At 39.3% G+C, this 22747-nt stretch overlaps 1 protein-coding gene across 1 annotated transcript; it reads right to left on the bottom strand.

The window, feature by feature from the left end:
- Positions 1–18752: 18752 nt before the first annotated feature.
- LOC138889615 (uncharacterized) lies at positions 18753–19601 on the bottom strand. The gene has a single exon (XM_070172946.1). The coding sequence runs from the start codon at positions 19599–19601 to the stop codon at positions 18753–18755; it is 849 nt and encodes a 282-aa protein (XP_070029047.1).
- Positions 19602–22747: the final 3146 nt, after the last annotated feature.

Here is a 22747-nt window from a genome sequence, read left to right as displayed (position 1 = left end):
TGAGTTGAGCTTATAGAAGCTCAAAATTGCTTTGACTATAGCTCTGGTGTTGGTGTTGCCTACGGTTTTGGGATCCTACACCGTGTATATTGATGTGATGCATCGCATATTGGTCATGGTGCAGTATTGATGCAGGATAGCAGGGTGATTGCGTACGCGTCTCGGCAGTTGTAGGTTCATGAGAATAATTACCATGTTCATAACTTAGAGTTGGTAGTTAGCATTCATACATATAAGATTTGGAGGCATTACCTCTACGGTGTGTCGTATGAGGTATTCAAAGATCATCAGTGTTTACAGCACTTGTTAAAGCAAAATGATCTAAATTTGAGGCATTAGAGGTGGTTAGAGATGCTAAAAGACTATGATATTACCATTTTGTATCATCCCAAGAAGGTCAATGTGGTGGTCGATGCCTTGAGTAAAAAGGATGTGAGAATGGGTAGCCTTGCATATATTCCAGTTGGTGAGATACCGCTAGCATCAGATGTTCAGTCCTTGTCCAACTAGTTTATTAGGTTAGATATTTTAGAGCCTAGTCAGGTTCTTGCTTGCATGGTCTCTCGGTCTACTTTGTATAAGAGCATCAGAGAGCGTTAGTATGACGACCCCCATTTGCTTGTCCTTAAGGATATGGTTCAACACGGTGATGTTAAGGAGATTTCTATTGGAGGGGATATGGTGTTACGAATGCAGGGTAAGATTTGTGTGCCCACTATGGATAGGTTGTGTGAGTTGATTCATGAGGAGGCCCACACTTTACGATATTCCATTCATTCGGGTGCCTCCAAGATGTACCAGGATTTGAGGGAACATTATTGGTGGAGAAGAATAAAGAAAGATATAGTATAGTTTGTGGCTCGGTGTTTGAACTGCGAGTAGGTGAAGTACGAGCATCAGAGTCCTGGCGGTTTGCTTCAAAGACTTGAGATACCCGAGTGTAAGTGGGAGCATATTACCATGGATTTCATTGTTGGGCTCTCACAGACTTTGAAAAAATTTGATACAGTATGGGTTGTTGTGGATAGTTTGACCAAGTCAGTGCATTTCGTTCCAGGGGCAGCTACCTATTCTTCAGAGCGGCTAGCTGAGATCTATATTCGTGAGATTGTTTGTCTTAGCAATGTGCTAGTGTCTATTATTTCTAATCGGGGCACACAGTTCACATCACATTTTTGGAGGGCTATACAGCGTGAGTTAGGCAAACGAGTTTAGTTGGGTACAACATTTAACCCCCAGACTGATGGGCAGTCCGAGCATACCATTTAGATCTTGGAGGACATGTTTCGCACCTGTGTTATGGATTTTGGGGGTTCTTGGGATCGGCTCTTCCCACTTGCGGAGTTTTCCTACAACAACAACTACCAATCGAGCATTTAGATGGCCCCTTGTGAGGCTATATAGGAAGCGGTGTCGTTCTCCAGTTGGTTGGTTTGAGCCAGGAGAGGCTCGGTTGTTGGGTATTAATTTGGTTCAAGATTCCTTAGAAAAGGTCAAGATGATTCAGGATCGGCTTCATACAACACAGTCTAGTTAGAAAAGTTATGCTGATTGTAGAATTTGTGATGTTGCATTCATGGTTAGAGAGAGGGTTTTGCTTCGAGTTTCACCCATGAAGCGTGTGATGAGGTTCGGGAAGAAGGGAAAGTTTAGCCCTAGGTATATCGGGCCCTTTGAGATTCTTGGAGAGTTGTGAGGTAGCCTACAAGTTTGCATTATCACCTAGCTTATTAGCAGTTCACCTGGTGTTCTATGTTTTCATGCTCCAGAAGTATCACTATGATCTATCTTATGTATTATATTTCAGCTTAGTCCAATTGGACAAGGATTTGACTTATGAGGAGGAGTCGGTGGCTATTCTGGCACGACAAGTCCAAAAGTTGAGGTCTAAGAGTTATCCTTCTATTAGAGTGCAGTGGAGAAATCAGCCGATTGAGGTAGCTACGTGGGAGTCTGAATCCGATATTCGGAGTAGATACCCCCACCTTTTCACCAGTCCAGGTACTCTTCTATGTCCGTTTGAGGATGAACGTTTCTTTTAGAGGTGGATAATGTGACGAACTGATAGGTCAATATTTTTATTTCGAGACCTTGATTAGCTCCGTTTAGCATTTCTCGATTTGTGTGCTAGTTCGTGCCTTTTTTCGAAAAGCTTTTATGTAAAAATTTGAAGAAAATATGATTTTTGGCTTTAAAAATAAAATAAGTTAACCACGGTCAACATTTTATATAAATGCCCCGGATCAGTATTTTGACGATCCTAGTGAGACCATATCATGATTTTGGACTTGGGCGTATGTCCGGAATTGAATTCAGAAGTCCCTAACTTGATTTGACTTGATTTGTTGAAAACTAGTAACTTGAAGGTTTAAAGATCCCCTAGGTTTGACCGTATGTTGACTTTATGGCTACCGGGTTTGGATTTCGGTTCTAAACTTGGTACAGGTCCATTTTACTATATAAAACTTGTTTGCAAATTTTTGTGCAAAAAGAGGTTGGTTTGATAGGATTCGGACGCTCGGTTGTGAATTTGGAAGTTCTTCAGTTTCTTTGAAAATTTCATGCATTTTGATGTCCGAATCATAATTCTAGAAGTTATTTTCATGTTTTGATTGTGCGAGTGAGTTTGTATGATGTTATTACACTTTTGAGCTTGTTTGGTTTGGAGCCCGAGGGGCTTGGGTGAGTTTCGGATAGGCTACGGACCATTTGAACATAGAAAAATTTCTGATTTTCTTTACTATTGCTGATATTTGGTGCAATGTACTTTGCGATCACGAAGCCACTCACGTGATTGTGAAGGGAAACTAGGACAGGGGTGGATTTCTTCTTCGCGAACACGAAGAACAGGTCGTGAACGTGAAGCACTGGAGGGGTTACCCTTCGCAAACGCGATCGTTCACACGCCAAGGCAAAGGTTCAAGGGGATTTTGGGGGAGGCAGGTAATTACCCTACGTGAACGCGGGAGTTGTAGACATGTGATTTTTGACTCTCCCCAAGATTTTATACATTTTTGTATTTAAATATTTAGTTTTAGGTCTAATATAGCTATTTTAACTAGTTTTGACCCTTTTACCTTATTTTATCACAAAATGAAAATTTCAAAAATATTTCTTATTTTTAGTTGCTTTTAGTTTATATATCTTTCGTAAAACTAAAAAAATACAAAAATAGTACCTTATTTTTATTTTTATATAATCTTAAACACACAAAAATAGTTTCATGTTTTAATATAATTTAAGTTTAATTAATTAAAATTAGTTTTATATTTTATATTATAAATTGTATATTTAGAAGGAAGAGCTAGTTTTGGGTTGGTTTATCCCATTTTAATCTTGTAGTATATTTTTTTAGTTTTTGGCCCAATTTTAAGGCCCAATAATACGAAACTCATACCCCCTTAACCTAAAATATCTTTCTATATAAACAAAAAAGAAGCCTAATTTCCTAGACCCTAGGGACCTAAGAGTTGAAAAATAGCCTAAAAGACTAAATCTGCTGCAGTACAAGCAAACCCCACCCCCTGACCTCGTCTTCTTCATAGACCCCACCCCAAAGGACCCTCTGTTCAAGACACAAAAATTCACTGCTTGATACCCAAACAACCCCTCGTTATTCATCTTCTTCAACACTAGCAGAGAACCAGCGAACTCGGAACCATCGTATACCTCCACCAAATTGCCGGACCTCCACTCCAAGAACCACATCTCCCAGCGAAAAACACCCGAACTCAAAAAAGCTCAGCTCACCATCTTCGCCGGAAATCAGCGATCACCCGGCTCGATCTCTGGAACAGCCGCTACGGATGACCTCTTCTTCATCTTGACACCCCAACCCTCTCATCTCACAACCCAAAGACACACACGAAAACGCACAGAGGAGGATGAAACATGAATAAAAAATATATCTGAAAACAGAGCAGTTTGAAAGTAGTCGAGTTTCGTTTTCAGTTGTTGTAGTCGATAATATCTTTCGAAAAAAGGGCTTGACAAAGAAAAGTTTCTGTCGTGTTCCTGTCCAGCTTGAGTTCAGACGAGTTCGATTGCTGCCCATGTCGAGGTTGTCGTGTTAGAAGCCGGTCTGAGATTTTTCATCCTCTTGGATTTTTGGTGTTTAACAATATCAATTGAGGTTCTCTCTAACTTTTCAATGTTACTGCTTATGTGAAGACATATTTCCCATTTTTTTGTAGTATTCTCTTTCATTTGTGTGAAATTGTCTTCTGCTAGTGTTCCTCTGATTTTATGTGAATTTGGTTGGATTACTGGGTTCCTTGCTGATTTTGGCAATTGCTTCCATGTGCTCCAAGTTGAAATCCACAACCCATGCTTTGGTTATTCTTAATTGTTCTCATTAGGCATATCAATTTGTCTAGAACATGCAATATTTGTATTGGTAATTTTAAATCGTGAATTGGGTCTCACTTGAAAGTAAAAGTTATGGGGTTTGAGTTATTAAAGGTCTATAAGGTTTGGCATTGAGAATGGTATTAAAAATGGGTCGTATGAGTTAATACAAGTTTTATTGAGCATATTTGGGGTCTGCGCTTTTATTGATACAGGATAATGAGATTTAGCTATGGCATCCTTTTTTTCATTTGCTTCATTCTTTTCAGATGATTATTTAGCATTTTAAATTATTTTGTTTCAATTGTTCTCACCCGTATGTTTCTCTTAGTTAGTATTTGGGTTAATAGAACAAGCAAAATTTAGTCTCCAAAATCCATGGCCAAAGAAGTTGTTCTGCCGGACCCAATTTATAAGAGCCAAGCTGGTCGTTTTTCATTAAATGCAAAGCTGGCCCAAAAATGATAATAAGGCAACAAGTTAGCCCGTAATTTCTTCTACAACAAATTCCATAACCCATGGCCTTCACATTAATCTCAAAGTTTAGGAAGAATAATAATATTCGTAGTTTGCTTGAGGCACGTTTAATATACTATCGCGGTTTTCTACACGTTCGAGTTACATGATTACGATCTTAAAAATAAAATCGGGGTATGCGTTCGTGGAACTTGGACCAAATATTTCTTAATAATAATAAAGCGTTATTAATTGTGGACACGTTCATGTGACATGATTTTTGACGCGACAAACAATTGGGTACACGTACGCGTGACCCGTTTCAAGGTAATTTATTAATTAAAAGAGGCAAATGCACATAGGTTCTAAATGAGTAATTTGACAATTTTTATAAGCCAAGTATGATCAAAGCGACCGTGCTAGAACCAAGGAACTCGAGAATGCCTAACACCTTCTCCCAGGTTAACAGAATTCATTACACGGATTTCTGTGTTCGCAAACCGTAAATAGAGTCAACTTCCTCGATTCGGAATTTAAACCGGTGACTTGAGACACCATAAATTATACCAAGTGGCGACTCTGATTTTAATATAAATAATCTCGTTTCTATTGTCATTTAAATTGAAAAAACTCCCTTATATCCCTTTCGGGGTAGTAAAAAGGAGGTGTGACATCTCTAAAGACTCTACTGGGAGAAGAACCCAAAATCTCTGGTTCAGGGTTCAAGAATTCGAGCTTGTTTTTGTGATTGTACTTGGCTTTATTTATTGTTAATATTACTGTATTTTGTGAACCTTTGTGCTAATTGCTGTCTATTTACCGCTTTGATATTATTTGAATTGTATATAACTATCCTCTTACGCCCCCCTCTGAGTCTTCTGAAAATAGTGCACACGTTCGCGTGACCCGCTTTTTCTGTAGAAGTTATATCAAATAGAACGAGGTTGGGCTAGTAACAAGGCTGGGTAGACTTTAGTGCTCCCGGTACGTTTCCCCCTCTTCGGCTTGAGTTGTCCGCTCGGGTAAGCCAGGTTAAGAACACAACCCCAGGTTTAAACTTAGAATAACATAACCTCATGCCGGATCTCTAGTAGGCACGTTTGTTTGCATCATGTGCATTTGACTTTGGGCACTCAACACAAGGGTTGGGTCCGTCTAGGACAGGTGTACCCAAAATTAAAAGACCATCCTGATGCATCCTATGTGCTACATGTTGCAATCTTCAAAGGTAAAAGGGTCATTTGGCAGACCAATGATAGTTGAGGGCAAATGAAAAAAAAAAGAAAAAAAAAAAGAAAGAGTGAAGTGTAAAAATAAAGCAAATAGGGCCCAGTTATGTTTTCTTTCACATTTTTGTTAAGAAAAAGAAAAAACGTGAAAATTTCAAAAAAAAAGATTTTGCACTTTTTCATCATTTTCCGAAAATCAAAAAATAAAAAAAAGGGAAAAGAAAATCCAAAAAGAGTTTACATGTTTCATCTTTTTTCAAAAAAAAAAGATAAAAAACATATTGTCTATAAATTAGTTGTTTTTTTTAATTCTCGCCTGTATCCAATCTGCTCGAACTACACATACATGATTCTCGTCTTTCGGGGCGTGATACGTAGGCAACCCACATAGGGTCCGGTCTTCTAGTGAGTTGAGGTTCTTGGCTTCGTGGGGTCTTAGCCAAATCTTGTAGTTTTAGTTACTTTTTGCCACATAGGTTAATTTTAGAAAAAATAGTCACAACCATGTCTTGCATGTGTCTAGCAGGGAATGTTATTGTCTCACATAGTATTGGTTTAAGTTTTCTCATACAGGTGTGGATCTACTTACCAGAGTTTGAACATAACAGATACCCCAGGACCACTACATTCAGGAGCTGCCTGAGGAGCTTTTTTATGTTTTTGAGTCTATTGTTCATGTTTTACTTTCTAGTCCTGTACAATAGTATTCAGTCATTTAGTTGATGCTAGAGTCTGTCATAGTCTAGTTAAGTTTGTCGAGTCTTTTGTTATTATTTCCTATTTTGTATTTGAAAAATATATTATAAATCAAAAATCCAAAAAAAAAAGATATTTTGCGTTTTTATATTTCTGTTAAAATTTTCTTTAGAAATACTACTCCTAGAAATTAAAAAAAAAGAAAAGAAAGAAATTTTGAGGTGGTTTTTCCTTTAGAAAATTAATATCTACAACTCAAAAAATTGCTTTTATATTTCCTTTAGTATATTAAGACTAAAAATTCAAAAAAAGAGAATTTTCTTATAGTACCTCTTTAAAAGTTTTCTTTAAGGTATTAATTCCAAAAATATCAAAAAGATTTTCTCTTAAGGTTCTCCATTGGGAAATATATAAAAAACAAAAAAAAAATATTTTCTTTTTATTTTCACTAGAACTTTAGGATATTGTACATAGAAGAAAAAAAACAACATACTTTATCTTTGGTTTATCTTCAAAATTTCTCCCTTAGATATCAAAACTGAAATCCAAAAATATTGTTTATCTTTTTCATTTCTTAGTTCGAAATCTTTCTTTTAGGATATCAAATGAAAATTCAAAATATTTTTCTTTGGTTTATTTTTTAGACTTTCTTCCTAAAAAAAAGAATCAAAAAATATTTTTTTTTCTTCTAGGGATTTTTCCTTAATAATTTCTCATTAGAGTTTTCATTAAGGTAAAAAAAAGGAAAAAGAAATTGAGAACGTTAGTTTGTTTACTTTATTCTCGATCTTCCCAAACTACGCAAAGATCTAATTTATGCAGCGTCATGATATGTAGGCAACCTACATAGGGTTCAATCGAATCATTTCTTTTTCTTTTAAAAGAAAAAGAAAAAAATAAGAATTTTTTTTAAAAAAAAAAAAAAGAGGTGAAATTATGGGATATGAGAAATGAGAGGAAAGAAAAGAGTGATAATTAGAAGAAAAAAGAGGAAGGAAAATGTGCAAGCCAAGAAGTGCCAGAAAAGAAATGAAAAGAGAAGATTGAAATGAACAAATTGGGATGATGTCAAGTGATCTTGTGACCCTCGAAGTCATTTTAGAACCGATAATTGTTTCTAGGTGCATTGCATGCAATGTGATATTTTAGTTGTTAAATGCCCTAATGCTAACAGGATGTCCCCATTTTGTTCCTTTTGTTATCTTCATTGAGCAGAAGGGTGGTTGGTTTGTGGTTCTTAAACTGGTAACTCTTCCATACAACACAAGGTCAAAGAGCAAGGTAGCCATGGCTAGCAAAAACTTGGACACAGGAGTTGTTGACCCATCAAGGGGGGGGGGGGTTGTGGAGTTAGAGTCTGAATTGAAAGGGGAGGTCCAAATGTTGAAACAACAGATGGCAGAAATGTATCAGTCTTGGATCAGGGGGCATCCTTCACCTTCATTCCCCACTAACTACACTGGAAATCCTACAACTATCCCACCACTATCACAAATCCAGATTCCCACTGTTGATGATATCTCCCCATGACTTTTCACACTCCACCCCCCAGAACCACCTCATATCCCGCTCCTTTGACCACTCATGCTTTTGTGGCTCCTCCTCCAGCTATTTTTCCTAGATCCTCTAACGAGACTATGTTCAAAGTCCCCGATGCCCAACACTATGCTCCAGAACCAACTTTCAAAGTCTCGTATCCATACTCTCACGCTCCTCATTTTGAGCCTCCCGGTGAAACTGAAAAGCCTGCTAAGACAGTGGAGCAAGATGAGCTATCCAGGAAGGTTGAAATCTTAGAGCAGTCTTTAAGAGACATGCAAGGGATAGGGAGCCAGATGAGCGTGGCTTGCAAAGACTTGTGCTTGTTTCCTGACATCCAACTGCCTGTTAGGTTTAAAATGCCAAAGTTTGATTTGTATAACGAACATGGAGATCCTATGGCCCATTTGAGAGGATACTGCAGTAAGATAAGAGGCGCTAGTGGGAAAGACAAATTGTTGATGGCGTATTTCAGTCAGAGTCTAAGTGGGGCAGCTCTGGAGTGGTACAGCCGCCAAGACATTAGCAAGTGGTACGCATGGGATGATATGGCTCAAGTCTTTGACCGTTGTTTTCAGTACAATATAGAAATTGTCCCGGATCGCATGTCTCTTACCAAGATAGAAAGGAAGCCTAATGAAAGCTTTAGGGAATACGGGCTCAGATAGACAGAGCAAGCTGCCAGAGTCAATCTCCCGATGGAAGAAAAAGAGATGGTCGAGTACTTTCTTCAAGCTCAAGAGCTAACTTACTTTGTGCATTTGATCTCGGTTGTGGGTAGGCCTTTTAATGATGTGGTAAAAATGGGAGAGATTGTAGAAGAGGGAATCAAGTCAGGAAAAATCATGAGTTATTCGCCATTGAAAGATACTACAAAAGGCATTCAGAACATCTCAGTAAGTTTGGGTGGAAGAAAAAGAAATAGAAAAGATGTTGTTGAGTCGCGCCAATGACAGGATCCGGTGGGTATTCCTGCTCAACGCTTTCAGCCTCGATATCGACCCCATGGATATCCCTGTGCACCAGATAATCCTCCCCAATTCTACTTCTCTCCACAAGACCCCCAAAGTCGTACATCACTTTCCCAATAATCCGTCCACAATGCACCACCATACGCTCCACATCCACAAGGCCCACGATGGCCCGCACCACTTCCATAAATGTCTTACCCGTCCCCTCAAGCATATCAACCACCTACCCGCAAAAGGTTCCAACCGAGGCCATAGTACAAAATGAAAAGGCAACAGTAAAAGGAAAAGACTTTCACTTATATTGGAGAATCATATGCCAGTTTGTTCCAAAGGTTGAGGCAGTTGGACATGTTAAAGCCGATTCAGGTAAAAATGTTGAACCCTCTTCCAAAGAATTTTGATTATTCTCAAAGATGCGCATATTGCTCTAATGCATTGGGTCAAAGCACAAAAAGTGTTGGCATCTGAAAAGAGCAGTTCAGAAGCTTATTGATGCATGTGACATTGTCTTGCAAAATCCAGATGCAATAGACACTAGCCAAAGTCCATCGCCTGTTCACAATAAGACGCATATCTTGGGTATGATTTTGTGTTGAAAAGGAATATGAGAATTCTTCTATGATCCTCGGAGGGCCACTTGCTGCAAAGTTTTAAGCGCTATCAGTCTCGGTTCCGGAGGTTGATCATAAGAACGAGCTGGCAAAAAGGACCCAAAGCAATTTGCTAAAGTCAATGTGATGGAGACTTGCGAAGGTCCTAGTACTGTTGATGCGGAACTCAGTGGCTAAGATGTTGAACTTGGTGATTAGAAGGATGCTCTTTTCGTGGCTAGCCGTAAGGAGTCTTGGTAGTTTATTTTGTTGTCATTTCTATTGTCCGAGTTATCTTAGGGTTGTAATCCAGATATTGTCTTGTGACTCAAACCCTTCTATCCTTTTATTTTTGCATAGTTTGTTTAGTCATAGTAACTCTTTTAGCGTTATATAGGTTTGTTCCAGTATTGTAACCCCAGTTTATATTGTTTAAACGCTTTCACCGTCTGTCTAATGTAATTTTCTATTTTCTGTTATTTTTAGTCATTTTTTTTGTTTAGTTCTCTTCTTCTTTTATAGTTCTTTTCATGCTGGCTCTAGTGGCAGGACATGCACGTATAATTCTAGGCCTAGTTTTAAAAGTTAGTTTAATCATGAAGCAATGAAACAAGTTTGGAGATGATAGGGACATTTGAGGGAAATAAGTACAGATTTGGATATTTTGAGATCATTTAAAGCCCGAATTGTGTGAAACTGGGGCACATGGTTTGGGAAGTTAAGAGGACGACAAGAATTTGTTATAAGAAAGTGTGTCCCAGACAATTTGAAACAAGCAACTTTCAGTTCAAGTGCATCTCAAGTTACAACATAAAGCCAAGGGAGTTTGCTCCAAACTGACGGAGCACATCCATTTTGAAGAAAAAGTCATCCAAGAAGAGCTCTGTACTTGACAAGGCACTAAAGAAATGTGGAAGGCATATCTGTGATACCAACGCCGATGCTGCAAACGAAATGCTATGCATGATCTTCATTTTTCATCTTCAGGTTGCGTGGGTTACACTTAGTATTCTTAGAGATTGGGAGGCCCTCTTTCTGCTATCTAAACACTTTATCCTTTGTTATCCCTTTTGAGCCTTATTTGTTTTCTTTCATACCCCTCTTTTGGAATCAGTAGCAAGGTTCAGAAACACAGATACAAAAGATAAGTAAAGAAGAGAAAAAGAGAAAAGAAATTGAAAAAAAAAGTAAGTAAAGCAAAAGAAAGAAAATAAACGAGACGAAAAAAAAGAGAAAAAGAGAAAGAAAAGAAAAAAAGAAAAAAAGTACAAAAAATAAAGCAATTTGTATGTCATGAACTACGTTCGACCTGATTCCCTTTAAGGATACATAGGCAGCCTCATGGTTCGGTCCCATCAAAATAAAATTCGAAATTCCCCAGGCAAGGAAACTGGGGAAGAAGTTGCGGTTTGTGAAAAATCTGATTCCAAAAGTTGTAATTCTGAACTCATTCAAGTTGTTTTAAGCCTTTATGATATCCTTTCTTTCTAACCCTGTCCAAAATCCATATTATGGTCCAATAAAGACCTCCCAAATAATCTTCAAGTGTGCCGAGCTAGATATGCCAGGAACACATGATGTTTTTACTATGGGTAATGCCTTGTCATCTGCGAAATCAGAGAAAATAAAAAGAAAAGAACAAAATGAGAGAGTCTTATTGGTGAAAACCTGTACAGGCACCATAAGACAACGGTGAGTTGAGAGAAAGAAAAAAATGAGAGAGGCTTGATGGTGAAAACCCTTCGGGCACAACAAGTCGAACAAGAATTGTGAATGATAGAATAATCAGAGTATTGAAGCCCAGTTTCAGGGCGAAGAGGTACAACAAAAGTTGAACATTTGACTTTCTTAACAGATTAGGCCATTAATCCAAAAATGAGTATCATGGTCATTAGAGTTGGTATCCACATTTGATAAGTTTCTACTTTGTAGTTTTCTTGCTAGATCTCATGTATTTTCATTGTCCCTTACTCTGCTCCTTTTGTTGTTCAAGTCCTCTTATGAGTCAGTATGGTCAAAACAAGTGAGGAATGACTTCAAAATATGCTACCAGCTTTCCAATTACACAAAGCGGATTCTGGTTAGTGCATCAAAGTGGTATAAGTCAAGAAATAGCAGTATGCGCACTGAGTTGGTAACAATCAACGTGCTTTGGGGTTCATGTGAAATACAAAGGTTCGGTATATGTCAATTCATGAACAATGGAACAGGTAGAGGGTGTTGAGTTTGAACGGATCAAGGGTATTTCTTGTGATAAGGTTGACAGAGAAAGTGGTTAACCAATAACAGGCAAGGTCTTCCAAGTAGAAATCAAAGTTATCATGGAAAGTAAAGGAGCAATATACCTCAAGGCCAAGGCCAGTGGCGTACGTCAGGAAAGAACATCGAGCACACTGAGTGGGTGGCAATTGACATGCTTTGAAATTCATGTGAAGCGCAAAGGGTCGGTGTATGTCAATTTATGGGCACAATACAACAGATAGATGGCTTGGGTCTGAACGAATTAGAGGTATTTTCTGTGATAAGGGTGACAGAGAAAGTGGTTAGTCAATAAACAAGTAAGGTCTTTCGAGTTGAAATCGAAGTTATCATGGGAAGTGAAGGAGCAATCGACCTCAAAGCTAAGGCCACAAACCAACCACCATGTTTAAACTCAAAATTTTTCTTTGATTGAAATAGGGGCAGGAAATTTTGTTTGTTCCGAAGAAACCCTCCGTGAGGAAAGCAGGTTCCAGACAGGCTTGCTAGTAAGTTTCCAGTACCCTCCTAGATAACGGGATTTAGTAAGTTTTGAGACCCTTGCAAAGGAAAAGATCTGACGAGAGCTCTACTTTTGGGAAGTATAATTTAGCATTAAAGTTTTTCACTTTTGAGATGAGACTTGGTTTGAAATTTTCAGGATAAGGGAATTTAGCTTAGAACTTATTTTGATAACAAGAATCGGTTAACACTCATAGATGTTCCCAATATCATACTGGGGCAGAAAAATTTCTTTTGTTTTATCTGTTTTGTTGTAATCGGGCACCCACTTGGAAAACAAGGGAGAGCAGTTCAAGTTCCAGGGAAAAGCAGTTCAAGTTTCAGCAATCACGCGCCCACTTGGAGAACAAGCGAGAGCAGTTCAAGTTCCAGGGAAAAGCAGTTCGAGTTTCAGCAATCAGGCGCCCACCTGGAGAACAAGGGAAGACAGTTCAAGTTTCAAGGGAAAGCAGTTTCAAAGAAAAGCAGTTCAAATTTTAGCAATCAAGCGCCCACCTGGAGAACAAGGGAAAGCAGCTCAAGATTCAGGGAAAAGCAGTTCGAGTTTCAACAATCAGGTACCCACTTGGAGAACAAGGGAAAACAACTCAAGTTTCAAAGGAAGACAGTTCAAGTTCAGCAATCAGGCACCCACCTGGAGAACAAGGGAAAGCAGCTCAAGTTTCAAGGAAAAGCAGTTCGAGTTTCAGCAGTCAGGTGCCCACCTGGAGAACAAGGAAAAATAGCTCAAGTTTAAAAGGAAGACATTTTAAGTTCAGCAATCAGGCACCCACCTGGAGAACAAGGGAAAGCAGCTTAAGTTTCCGGGAAAGCAGTTCGAGTTTCAGCAATCAGGCACCCACCTGGAGAACAAGGGAAGGCAGTTCAAATTTCGAAGGAAGACAGTTCAAGTTTTGGCAATCATGCACCCTCCTAGAAAACAAGGGAATTCACTTCAGAATGTAATTTAAGTTAGCAACAAAAGAAGCTCGCGGCAAGAATGCGGGTCAACAGTCCGAGATAACCAACAGAAGTAGTCTCAATCCATAATATAAAAAAAGAGGGGGGAAAGAAAAAAGATAAGTGAATCCAAAATACAAAAGCAGAGAAAGATGTGAACTTCTCAAGATGTGGTTGAAGTCACAAGCACCACATGTCCGATCTTGATCCGAAAAGCTGAAGAAGAGCGAGCTAGCACCTGCAGCTAACAAGCGCCAAGGTTAAAATCTAGTGTCTGCATGAAGAGTCATTCAAGGCTCAAGATCAAGCTTCAGAAGACTTATATATAGGAATCTTGTAACTCATAATTGACAAGCTTATCTAGTCTTTTTCGTTTTTTGATTTTTGATGTAATAACAGGACCGCGAACCGAACCTCGATGGAACGGCACCTCGACCAGCTCTCCACCTCGATATACTCCATCATCTCACTCACTTCTGAACTACACGTGGCCTGATTCCTTTATAGCTAAGGATATGTAGGCAGCTCACATGTCAGGGCTCGGTCACATCCTCCTTTCTTTTAGTTTTTGGTCTCTCTAAATAAGGGTTGGGTCAAAAAACCTGTCTAGTTGTTCTTTGTCTGAAAATACTTCGTGTTTCCAGTCAAAGAGGGGTAGCTGTAGACATGTGATTTTTGAACCTCCCCAAGATTTTACACAGTTTTGTATTTAAATATTTAGTTTTAGGTCTAATATAGTTATTTTAACTAGTTTTGACCCTTTTACCTTATTTTATCACAAAATAAAAATTACAAAAATATTTCTTATTTTTAGTTGCTTTTAGTTTATATACCTTTCGTAAAACTTAAAAAAAAAATACAAAAATAGTACCTTATTTTTATTTTTATATAATCTTAAAACACAAAAATAGTTTCATGTTTTAATATAATTTAAGTTTAATTAATTAAAATTAGTTTTATATTTTATACTATAAATTGTATATTTAGAAGGAAGAGTTAGTTTTGGGTTGGTTTATCCCATTTTAATCTTGTAGTATATTTTTTTAGTCTTTGGCCCAATTTTAAGGCTCAATAATACCAAACCCATACCCCTTAACCTAAAAACTCTTTCTATATAACCAAAAAAGAAGACTAATTTCCTAGACCCTAGGGACCTAAGAATTGAAAAAATAACCTAAGAGACTAAATACGCCGCAGTACAAGGAAACCACACACCCCTGACCTCGTCTTCTTCATAAACCCCACCCTAAAGGACCCTCTGTTCAAAAGATAAAAGTCCACTGCTTGACACCCAAACAGCCCCCCGTTCTTCATCTTCTTCAACACTAGCAAAGAACCAGCGAACTCGAAACCACCGTAGACCTCCACCAAATCGCCGGACCTCCACTCCAAGAACCCCATCTCCCAGCGAAAAACACCAGAACTCAAAAAACGCTCAGCTCACCATCTTCGCCAGAAACCAACGATCACCTGGCTCGATCTCTGGAACATCCTCTAGGGACGGCCTCTTCTTCATATTTACACCCCAACCCTCTCATCTCACCACACAAAGACACACACGAAAACGCACAGAGGCGGATGAAAAATGAATAAAAACATATCTGAAAACAGAGCAGTTTGAAAGTAGTCGAGTTTCGTTTCAGTTGTTGGAGTCGATAATAACTTTCGAAAAAAGGGTTTGACAAAGAAAAGTTTCTGTCGTGTTCCGGTCCAGCTTGAGTTCAGTCGAGTTCAATTGCTGCCCATGCCGAGGTTGCCGTGCAAGAAGCCGGTCTGAAATTGTTCATACTCTTGGATTATTGGTGTTTAACAATATCAATTGAGGTCCTCTCTAACTTTTCAATGTTACTTCTTATATGAAGACATATTTCCCATTTTTTCGTGGTATTCTCTTGGATTTGTGCGAAATTGTCTTCTGCTAGTGTTCCTTTGATTTTATGTGAATTGTGGTTGGATTACTGGGTTCCTTTCTGATTTTTTCAATTGCTTCCATGTGCTCCAAGTTGAAATCCATAACCCATGCTTTGGTTAGTCTTAACTCTTCTCATTAGGCATATCAATTTGTCTAGAACTTGCAATATTTGTGTTGGTAATTTTAAATCGTGAATTGAGTCTCACTTGAAAGTAAAAGTTATGGGGTTTGAGTTATTAAAGGTCTATAAGGTTTGGCATTGAGAATGGTATTAAAAATGGGTCGTATGAGTTAATACAAGGTTAATTGAGCGTGGGGTCTGCGCTTTTATTTATATAGGATAATGAGATTTAGCTGTGACATCCTTTTCTCATTTGCTTCATTCTTTTCAGATGATATTTGGCATTTTAATTTATTTTGTTTCAATTGTTCTCACCTGTATGTTTCTCTTAGTTAGTATTTAGGTTAATTGAACAAGCAAAATTTAGTCTCCAATATCCATGGCCAAAGAAGTTGTTCTGTCGGACCCAATTTTTAAGAGCCAAGCTGGTCGTTTTTCATTAAATGCACAGCTGGCCCAAAAATGATAATAAAGCTACAAATCAGCCTGTAATTTCTTCTACAAAAATTCCATAACTCATGGCCTTCACAATAGTCTCAAAGTTTAGGAAGAATAATGATATTCATATTTTGCTTTAGGCACGTTAATATACTATCGTGGTTGTGTACACGTTCGCGTGACATGATTATGATCTTATAAAAAAAATCGGGGTATGCGTTCGTGCAACTTGGACCAAATATTTCTTAATAATAATAAAATGTTATTAATTGTGGACACATTCATGTGACATAATTTTTGACGCGCCAAACAAATGGGCACACATACGCGTGACCCGTTTCAAGGTAATTTATTAATTAAAAAAGGCAAATGCACATAGGTTCTTAATGAATAATTAGACAATTTTTATAAGCCAAGTATGATCAAAGCGACCGTTCTAGAACTACGGAACTCAGGAATGCCTAACACCTTCTCCCGGGTTAACAAAATTCTTTACACGAATTTTTGTGTTCGCAGACCATAAATAGAGTCAATTTCCTCGATTCGGGATTTAATCCGGTGACTTGGGACACCATAAATTATCCCAAGTGGTGACTCTGATTTTAATATAAATAATCTCGTTTCGATTGTCACTTAAATTAGAAAAACTTCCTTATATCCCTTTCGGGGTAGTAAAAAGGGGGTGTGATATGAGTTGGCTCGTGAACCCGAAGGAAGGGGGAGCAAGCCTTCGCGAACGCGAAGGTTTTCTCGCAAATGCGAAGGATTTCTCACGAACGCAAAAGTCTTTTGGCCTCTAGTGCTTCGCGATCACGTCAAGTGTTTCATTAACTCGAAAAACGCCTGATGCCCAGTGATTTAAACTTCTAAAAATCGGGATTCTTCTCATTTTTCACCATTTTCAAGTTTGAGGTCGGCCAAGAGGTGATTTTGAAGAGATTTTCCATCCCAACTTCATATATTAGTAGATTTTAACTTGTTTCCTTATATTTCCATAAACACCCGTTGATTTTTAACCTTTAATATATGTTTTTTCACGGTAGAAATTAGGACAACAACAACTACCCAGTATAATCCCACCAAGTGGGATCTGGGGAGGGTAGGATGTACGTAGCATTAAGGGTAGGGAGACTGTTTTCGAATGACCCTCGGCTAAAGAAGGTGAAGGAAGCCCTGATAGCAAGTGATAGCAAGACAAATAATTAGAAAACTAAATCGGAGATAACAGCAAAGAATAGCAAGATAGTACCGATAACAAGTAATATCAAGATAGTATATTTAGACAGATAAGTCCAAGGCAGCACACGAGAATATGACAAAGTCCTGCTAGCAAACTACGAAATTACCGGAGGTAAGTAGTAACAGAACAAGACGTGCGGCTATAGCAAACTAAGGAAAAAAGGGTACCATGCTAGCACTAATACTATCGAAATAGGTAAGACAAAGGGAAACTCCCAACTACCTACTAACCTTCCACCCTAATCTTTCACCTCCACACCCTTCTATCTAGGGTCATGTCCTCGGTCAGTTCAAGATGCGCCATGTCCTGCCTGATCACTTCACCCCAAGGCATCTTAGGTCTACCTCTACCCCTCCTCTCACCTCCCAAGGCCAACCTCTCACATCTCCTGACTGGGGCATCTGTGCTTCTCCTCTTAACATGCCCAAACCATCTCAACCTTGCCTCACGCATCTTTGCCTCCACTGGGGCCACTCCCACCTTGTCCTAAATAAATTCATTCCTAATTCTATCCAATCTCGTATGCACACACATCCATCTCAACATCCTTATTTATGCTACTTTCATATGCTGGACATGTGACTTTTTGACTGTCAACACTCTACCCCATACAACATAATCGGTCTGACCACTACCTTGTAGAACTTAAGTTTCAATGGCACATTCTTATCACACAAGACACCGGAAGCAAGTTTCCACTTTGTCCATCCTGCTCCGATACGGTAAGTAACATCCTCATCTATCTCCCCATTTATTTGAATTATAGATCCTAGATATTTGAAACTCTCTCTCTTGGGAATGACTTGCGTATCGAATCTCACATCCCCGCCCACCTCTTGGGTAACACCACTGAACTTGTACTCCAAGTATTCTGTCTTGGTCCTGCTCAACTTGAAACCCTTAGACTCTAGAGTACATCTCCAGACCTCCAGCCTTTCGTTAATGCCACCTCGCGTCTCATCAATCAGGACTATGTCATCCGCAAATAACAATCACCAAGGCACCTCCCCTTGGAGGTGACGCATCAAAGAATCCATCGTTAGGGAAAACAAAAACGAGCTGAGTGTTGATCCCTGATGCAACCCCATCTTAACCGAAAAGTAGTCAGAGTCTCCTCATGTTGTCCTTACCCGTGTCTTCGCCCCATCATACATGTTCTGGATCACTCTAATATATGCTACAGGCACACCTCCTGCCTCAAAATATCTCCATAGAACTTCTCGCGGTACTTTGTCATAGACTTTCTCCAAGTTCATGAACACCATATGCAAATCCTTCTTCAACGCCCTATACCACTCTACCAATCTCCTCACAATGTGTATGGCCTCAGTAGTTGACCGTCCCAGCATGAAACCGAACTGGTTCTCAGAAATGGACACGCACCTCTTAAATCTCCCTTCAATCACCCTCTCCCACACTTTCATCGTATGACTTAACAACTTGATACCCCTATAGTTGTTGCAGTTTTGGACATCCCCCTTGTTCTTGTTCAACCGGATCATCGTACTTCGCCTCTACTCTTCGTGCATCTTCTTCGTCCTAGAAATGGCGTTAAACAACCTAGCAAGCCATTCCAAGCCCTCCTTGTCCACACTCTTCTTGAATTCCACCGGGATCTCGTCTGGCCCAGTCGCTCTACCCCTACTCATCCTGCACATAGCCTCTTCCACCTCCCCCACTCGTATGCACCTACAATACCCAAAATTTTGCTGCCTCTCTGAGTAATCCAACTCCCCCAATGTGATGCCCCTATCTCCCTCCTCGTTCAAGTGTTTATGGAAGTATGCCTGCCATCTCTGCCTGATCTGTGCCCCTTCCAATAAAACTCTTCCCTCCTCGTCTTTTATGCATCTCACTTGGTCCAGATCCCGGGCCTTCCGCTCCCTCACCTTAGCTAGTCTATACAATTTCTTGTCCCCACCTTTAACCCTAATTTCTTCGTATAAACAACTAAACGCCACGGCTTTAGCTGCCGTAACCACCAAATTCGTCTCTCTCCTAGCCTTCTTGTACCCCTCCCTGTTGGCACTCTTCTGCCCCTCGTCTATACTCTCTACTAGCTTCAAATATGACGCTTTCTTTGATTCCATGTTTCCTTGCACCTCTCCGTTCCACCACCAGTCCCCTTTATAGCCACCAGATAAACCCTTTGAGACCCCTAACACCTTTCTCGCCGCCTCTCTAATACAATTTGTTATCATTGACCACATACAACTCGCGTCCCCGATACTCCTCCAGGCCCCCAAATCCAACAACTTCTCCCCCAACTCTTGTGCCTTGTCCTTAGTTAGTGCACCCCACCTGACCCTAGGAATTTCAGACATAGCCCTCCTCTTCCTTGTCCACCTGATCTCTAAGTCCATTATCAAAAGCATATGTTGGGTCGTAAGGTTCTCACTCGGGAAGACCTTGCAATCCGTGCATAGACTTCTATCACATTTCCAGAGAACCAGATAGTCAATCTGGGTCTTGGCCACCGTACTCCGAAAAGTTATTAGTGCTCCGCCTTCTTCGGGAAATACGAGTTAGCAATCACTAGCTCAAAAACTTTAGCATACTCCAGAAGCGAAGTACCTCCTCCGTTTCTATCTCCAAAACCAAAACCACCATGCACACTGGTATATCCCCCAGGGGACCTCCTTATGTGGCCATTAAAATCACCCCCTGTAATAAGTTTTTCGGTGGACGGTATACCCCGCACCAACCCATCCAAATCCTCCTAGAATTGTCTTTTAACCTCCTCGTCCAAACCCACCGGAGGCGCGTATGCACTAACTACGTTCAGAGTATACCTACCCACGACTATCATAACGGCCATCATCATGTCATTCACCCTCTTAACCTATACCACTAGCTCCCTTAGGTCCTTATCAACTAAAATGCCTACCCTATTCTTCCCTCTCACCCTCCCTGAATACCACAACTTAAACCCACCAGCCTCCCGAGCCCTGTTCCCCACCCATCTAGTCTCCTAGACATGGTAGAAATTAAGAATTTAGGTAAAATTTGGGGATTTTGAGAAATTGAGATTTATACTTCAAATTGAGGTCGGCTTTCGAAACTAATCACATAATCAGGCTCTGAATGAATGGCTAATTGAGTTTTAATCCAAATCTCAGGTTTTGACCAAGCGAGCCAGGAATTAACTTTTGTTGACTTTTTCCAAAATCATTAAAGATTGAATATTTTTCACCCGTGGGTAGTTTATAAAGCCTATTTGTTTGAACTATATTTGGTTAGATTTGATTAGTTTGAGGGCTTATTTTAGAGGAAAAGACGTGGTTAAGCATTGATTTGGTTGCAGAGTACGGTACTGTTGGCCCAAGAACAAGTGAAGTTTTGAAGAATGACAAATGAACTCAGTCATGGACCAGGTCCATCTTGTGAAGCACTGTCATGATCAACCTACATATGTGAGATGCACGTGAAGGAGATAAGTCCTATTGATCAAGCATCAATATCTCCTGATCTGATCGAAAAGGTTGCATATTGGATAAGGGGAGAAAGTCTCTTTATATGAAGAGAACACAATCCGGATAAAGAGAGTGTTAGAGTTTGATATCTTCAAGGACTCAACTACGATAGAAGATCAGAAATTGAGTCCCAACCAAACTCTGATTTCTAACCTATTAAATGACAGTGATTGTTCTCTTTTATAGGTATTGCACAAATACAGAAGTTAAACTAAATTGAAAGCAAAAGAGAAAGGCGATTTTGCAAGCAGTTTATGTGAGATTTGAGTGTGCACTCCTGAAGCTACTTGAACGAGATAGAAGAACCAGTTCCATTGTGTTTTTTCTTATTCTAGTTCAATTGTAGTAGGTGGTTTAAAGTTGTACCTTTCTTCTTTCACAGAAGCAATTGTATTAGGTACTTTGAGTGTTCAAGTTATAAGCTAACTTGAAGTTGTCGCAACAGTTGAGGTTGTGTGCCACAATGGGATTAGACTTAATCCCTAGGTTTACAAAGTGTTTTTGTAAATGCTATTTTCGCTCAGTGATTTTAGTGAAAATTTGGAAAAATCCTACTGAGTAGTAGGTGTGAGCACATGATCTTTGCCTCATACAAATTACTCCAAAAGAATTCCCAAAATTAGGTCTTTTCTTTAATTATGTGTTATTTTTTAGGAATTATTGTGTGATTTCCCTGATCGTTTGCATATACTTGTGTGCATGTTTAATTTTATTAATGCATTAAAAATACAAAAATATAGCATTTGCATTTAAGATTTGATTTTTACATTTTTGGAGTTAATTAATAATTAGGTGTTTTACAAAAATGAAAATTCAAAAAAATAAATAATAATAATAACATATTTTTGTAATTTTAGTCAAATTGTGTGATTTTTCTTTTAATTTGGCATTTAATTATTTGTGATAATTATTAGTTGGAGTTAATTAGTATTTTTAAGTTAATTTGGTGTTTTTATAATTTAATTTAGGATTTTGGTTTTAATTTTTGAGAAGAAAAAAGGAAGAAAAGTAAAGGAAGAGAATTAAATCAGAAGTGGGCCAAATTCAAGTTAATTTAAGAAGCCCAAAACCAAAACCCAGCCAAACCCAGCCAAAAACCAGCCTAGACCCGTCCCAACCCGGTCTGCCCTTACCAGAACCAAACGACGTCGTTTGGACACGCTTTGATCAGGGCCGTCAATTTTATTTGATAGAACGGCCCAAAGTCTTGCCCGTCACCCGTATCCGACCCATTTCATCTGAGACCGATCCGATCTTCAGCTCACTCAAACTACGTCGCTTCATTTAGTCAGATGATCCAAGCCGTTGATCTCGTTTGATCGAATAGCCTGGATCTAATTCCACCTTAGTATATATATCTTAATCAGACCCCGCCCCTCAGAACCCCCCCCCCCCATCTCGTTTATCGTCTCCCTTACCCCAAACCCTAGAGAACAGCCGCCACCATTCCCCACCGCGTTCTGGTGGCGGCGCCGACTCCGTTCCCCTCCAAAATCACACTCCAGAACCACCCCAACCCCCTATTTCCAAATCCCCGATCTGTTTCCCTCGAATCACCCTAGTACTCTCGAATCTTCAATCGAAGTTGTCCGGTCCCAAAATCTCTGAACCCTAGCCTACCCAATCGACCCTAGTTTAACACTACACAACCCCCATGACTCCCTCATACCAAATCCATCAATGATTTCCTTCGAATCTGACCAGAACTCGTCGAATTTTAAATTTAGGTTCAAACCTAAAAGTTCAAAATCAGTTGAGCCTGAGGACATGCATCGATCCAAGCCTCTAGTTTTATGATTATAATGTCGACTCACTACAAAAACCGATGTTGTTCATTTGTTCTTGATAAAGAATAAATGATTAGCATCAGTTTGTGGTGAGTCACAGTATCAAAGCCAAACCCAAGTTCGAGCCTATCCGGTGAGTTCTGTCTTAATCTGATGTTCGTCTTCCTCATCTCTTTTTCTTTTCCTGATCAATTTCAAATGAAATTCGATCAGTACTCTAGTATAGATTATTCTGTTCACTGTTTGTTT

Source organism: Nicotiana sylvestris, chromosome 4 (assembly GCF_000393655.2).
Source record: "Nicotiana sylvestris chromosome 4, ASM39365v2, whole genome shotgun sequence".
NCBI lineage: Eukaryota > Viridiplantae > Streptophyta > Magnoliopsida > Solanales > Solanaceae > Nicotiana > Nicotiana sylvestris.
Note: the sequence above shows the minus strand (reverse complement) of the source record. Positions and strands in the feature narration are given on the sequence as shown.

What these genes read in the sequence shown, in the direction of transcription:
- LOC138889615 (XM_070172946.1), bottom strand. Translation starts at nt 19,601, where the DNA reads ATGGACTTAGAGATCAGGTGGACAAGGAAGAGGAGGGCTATGTCTGAA.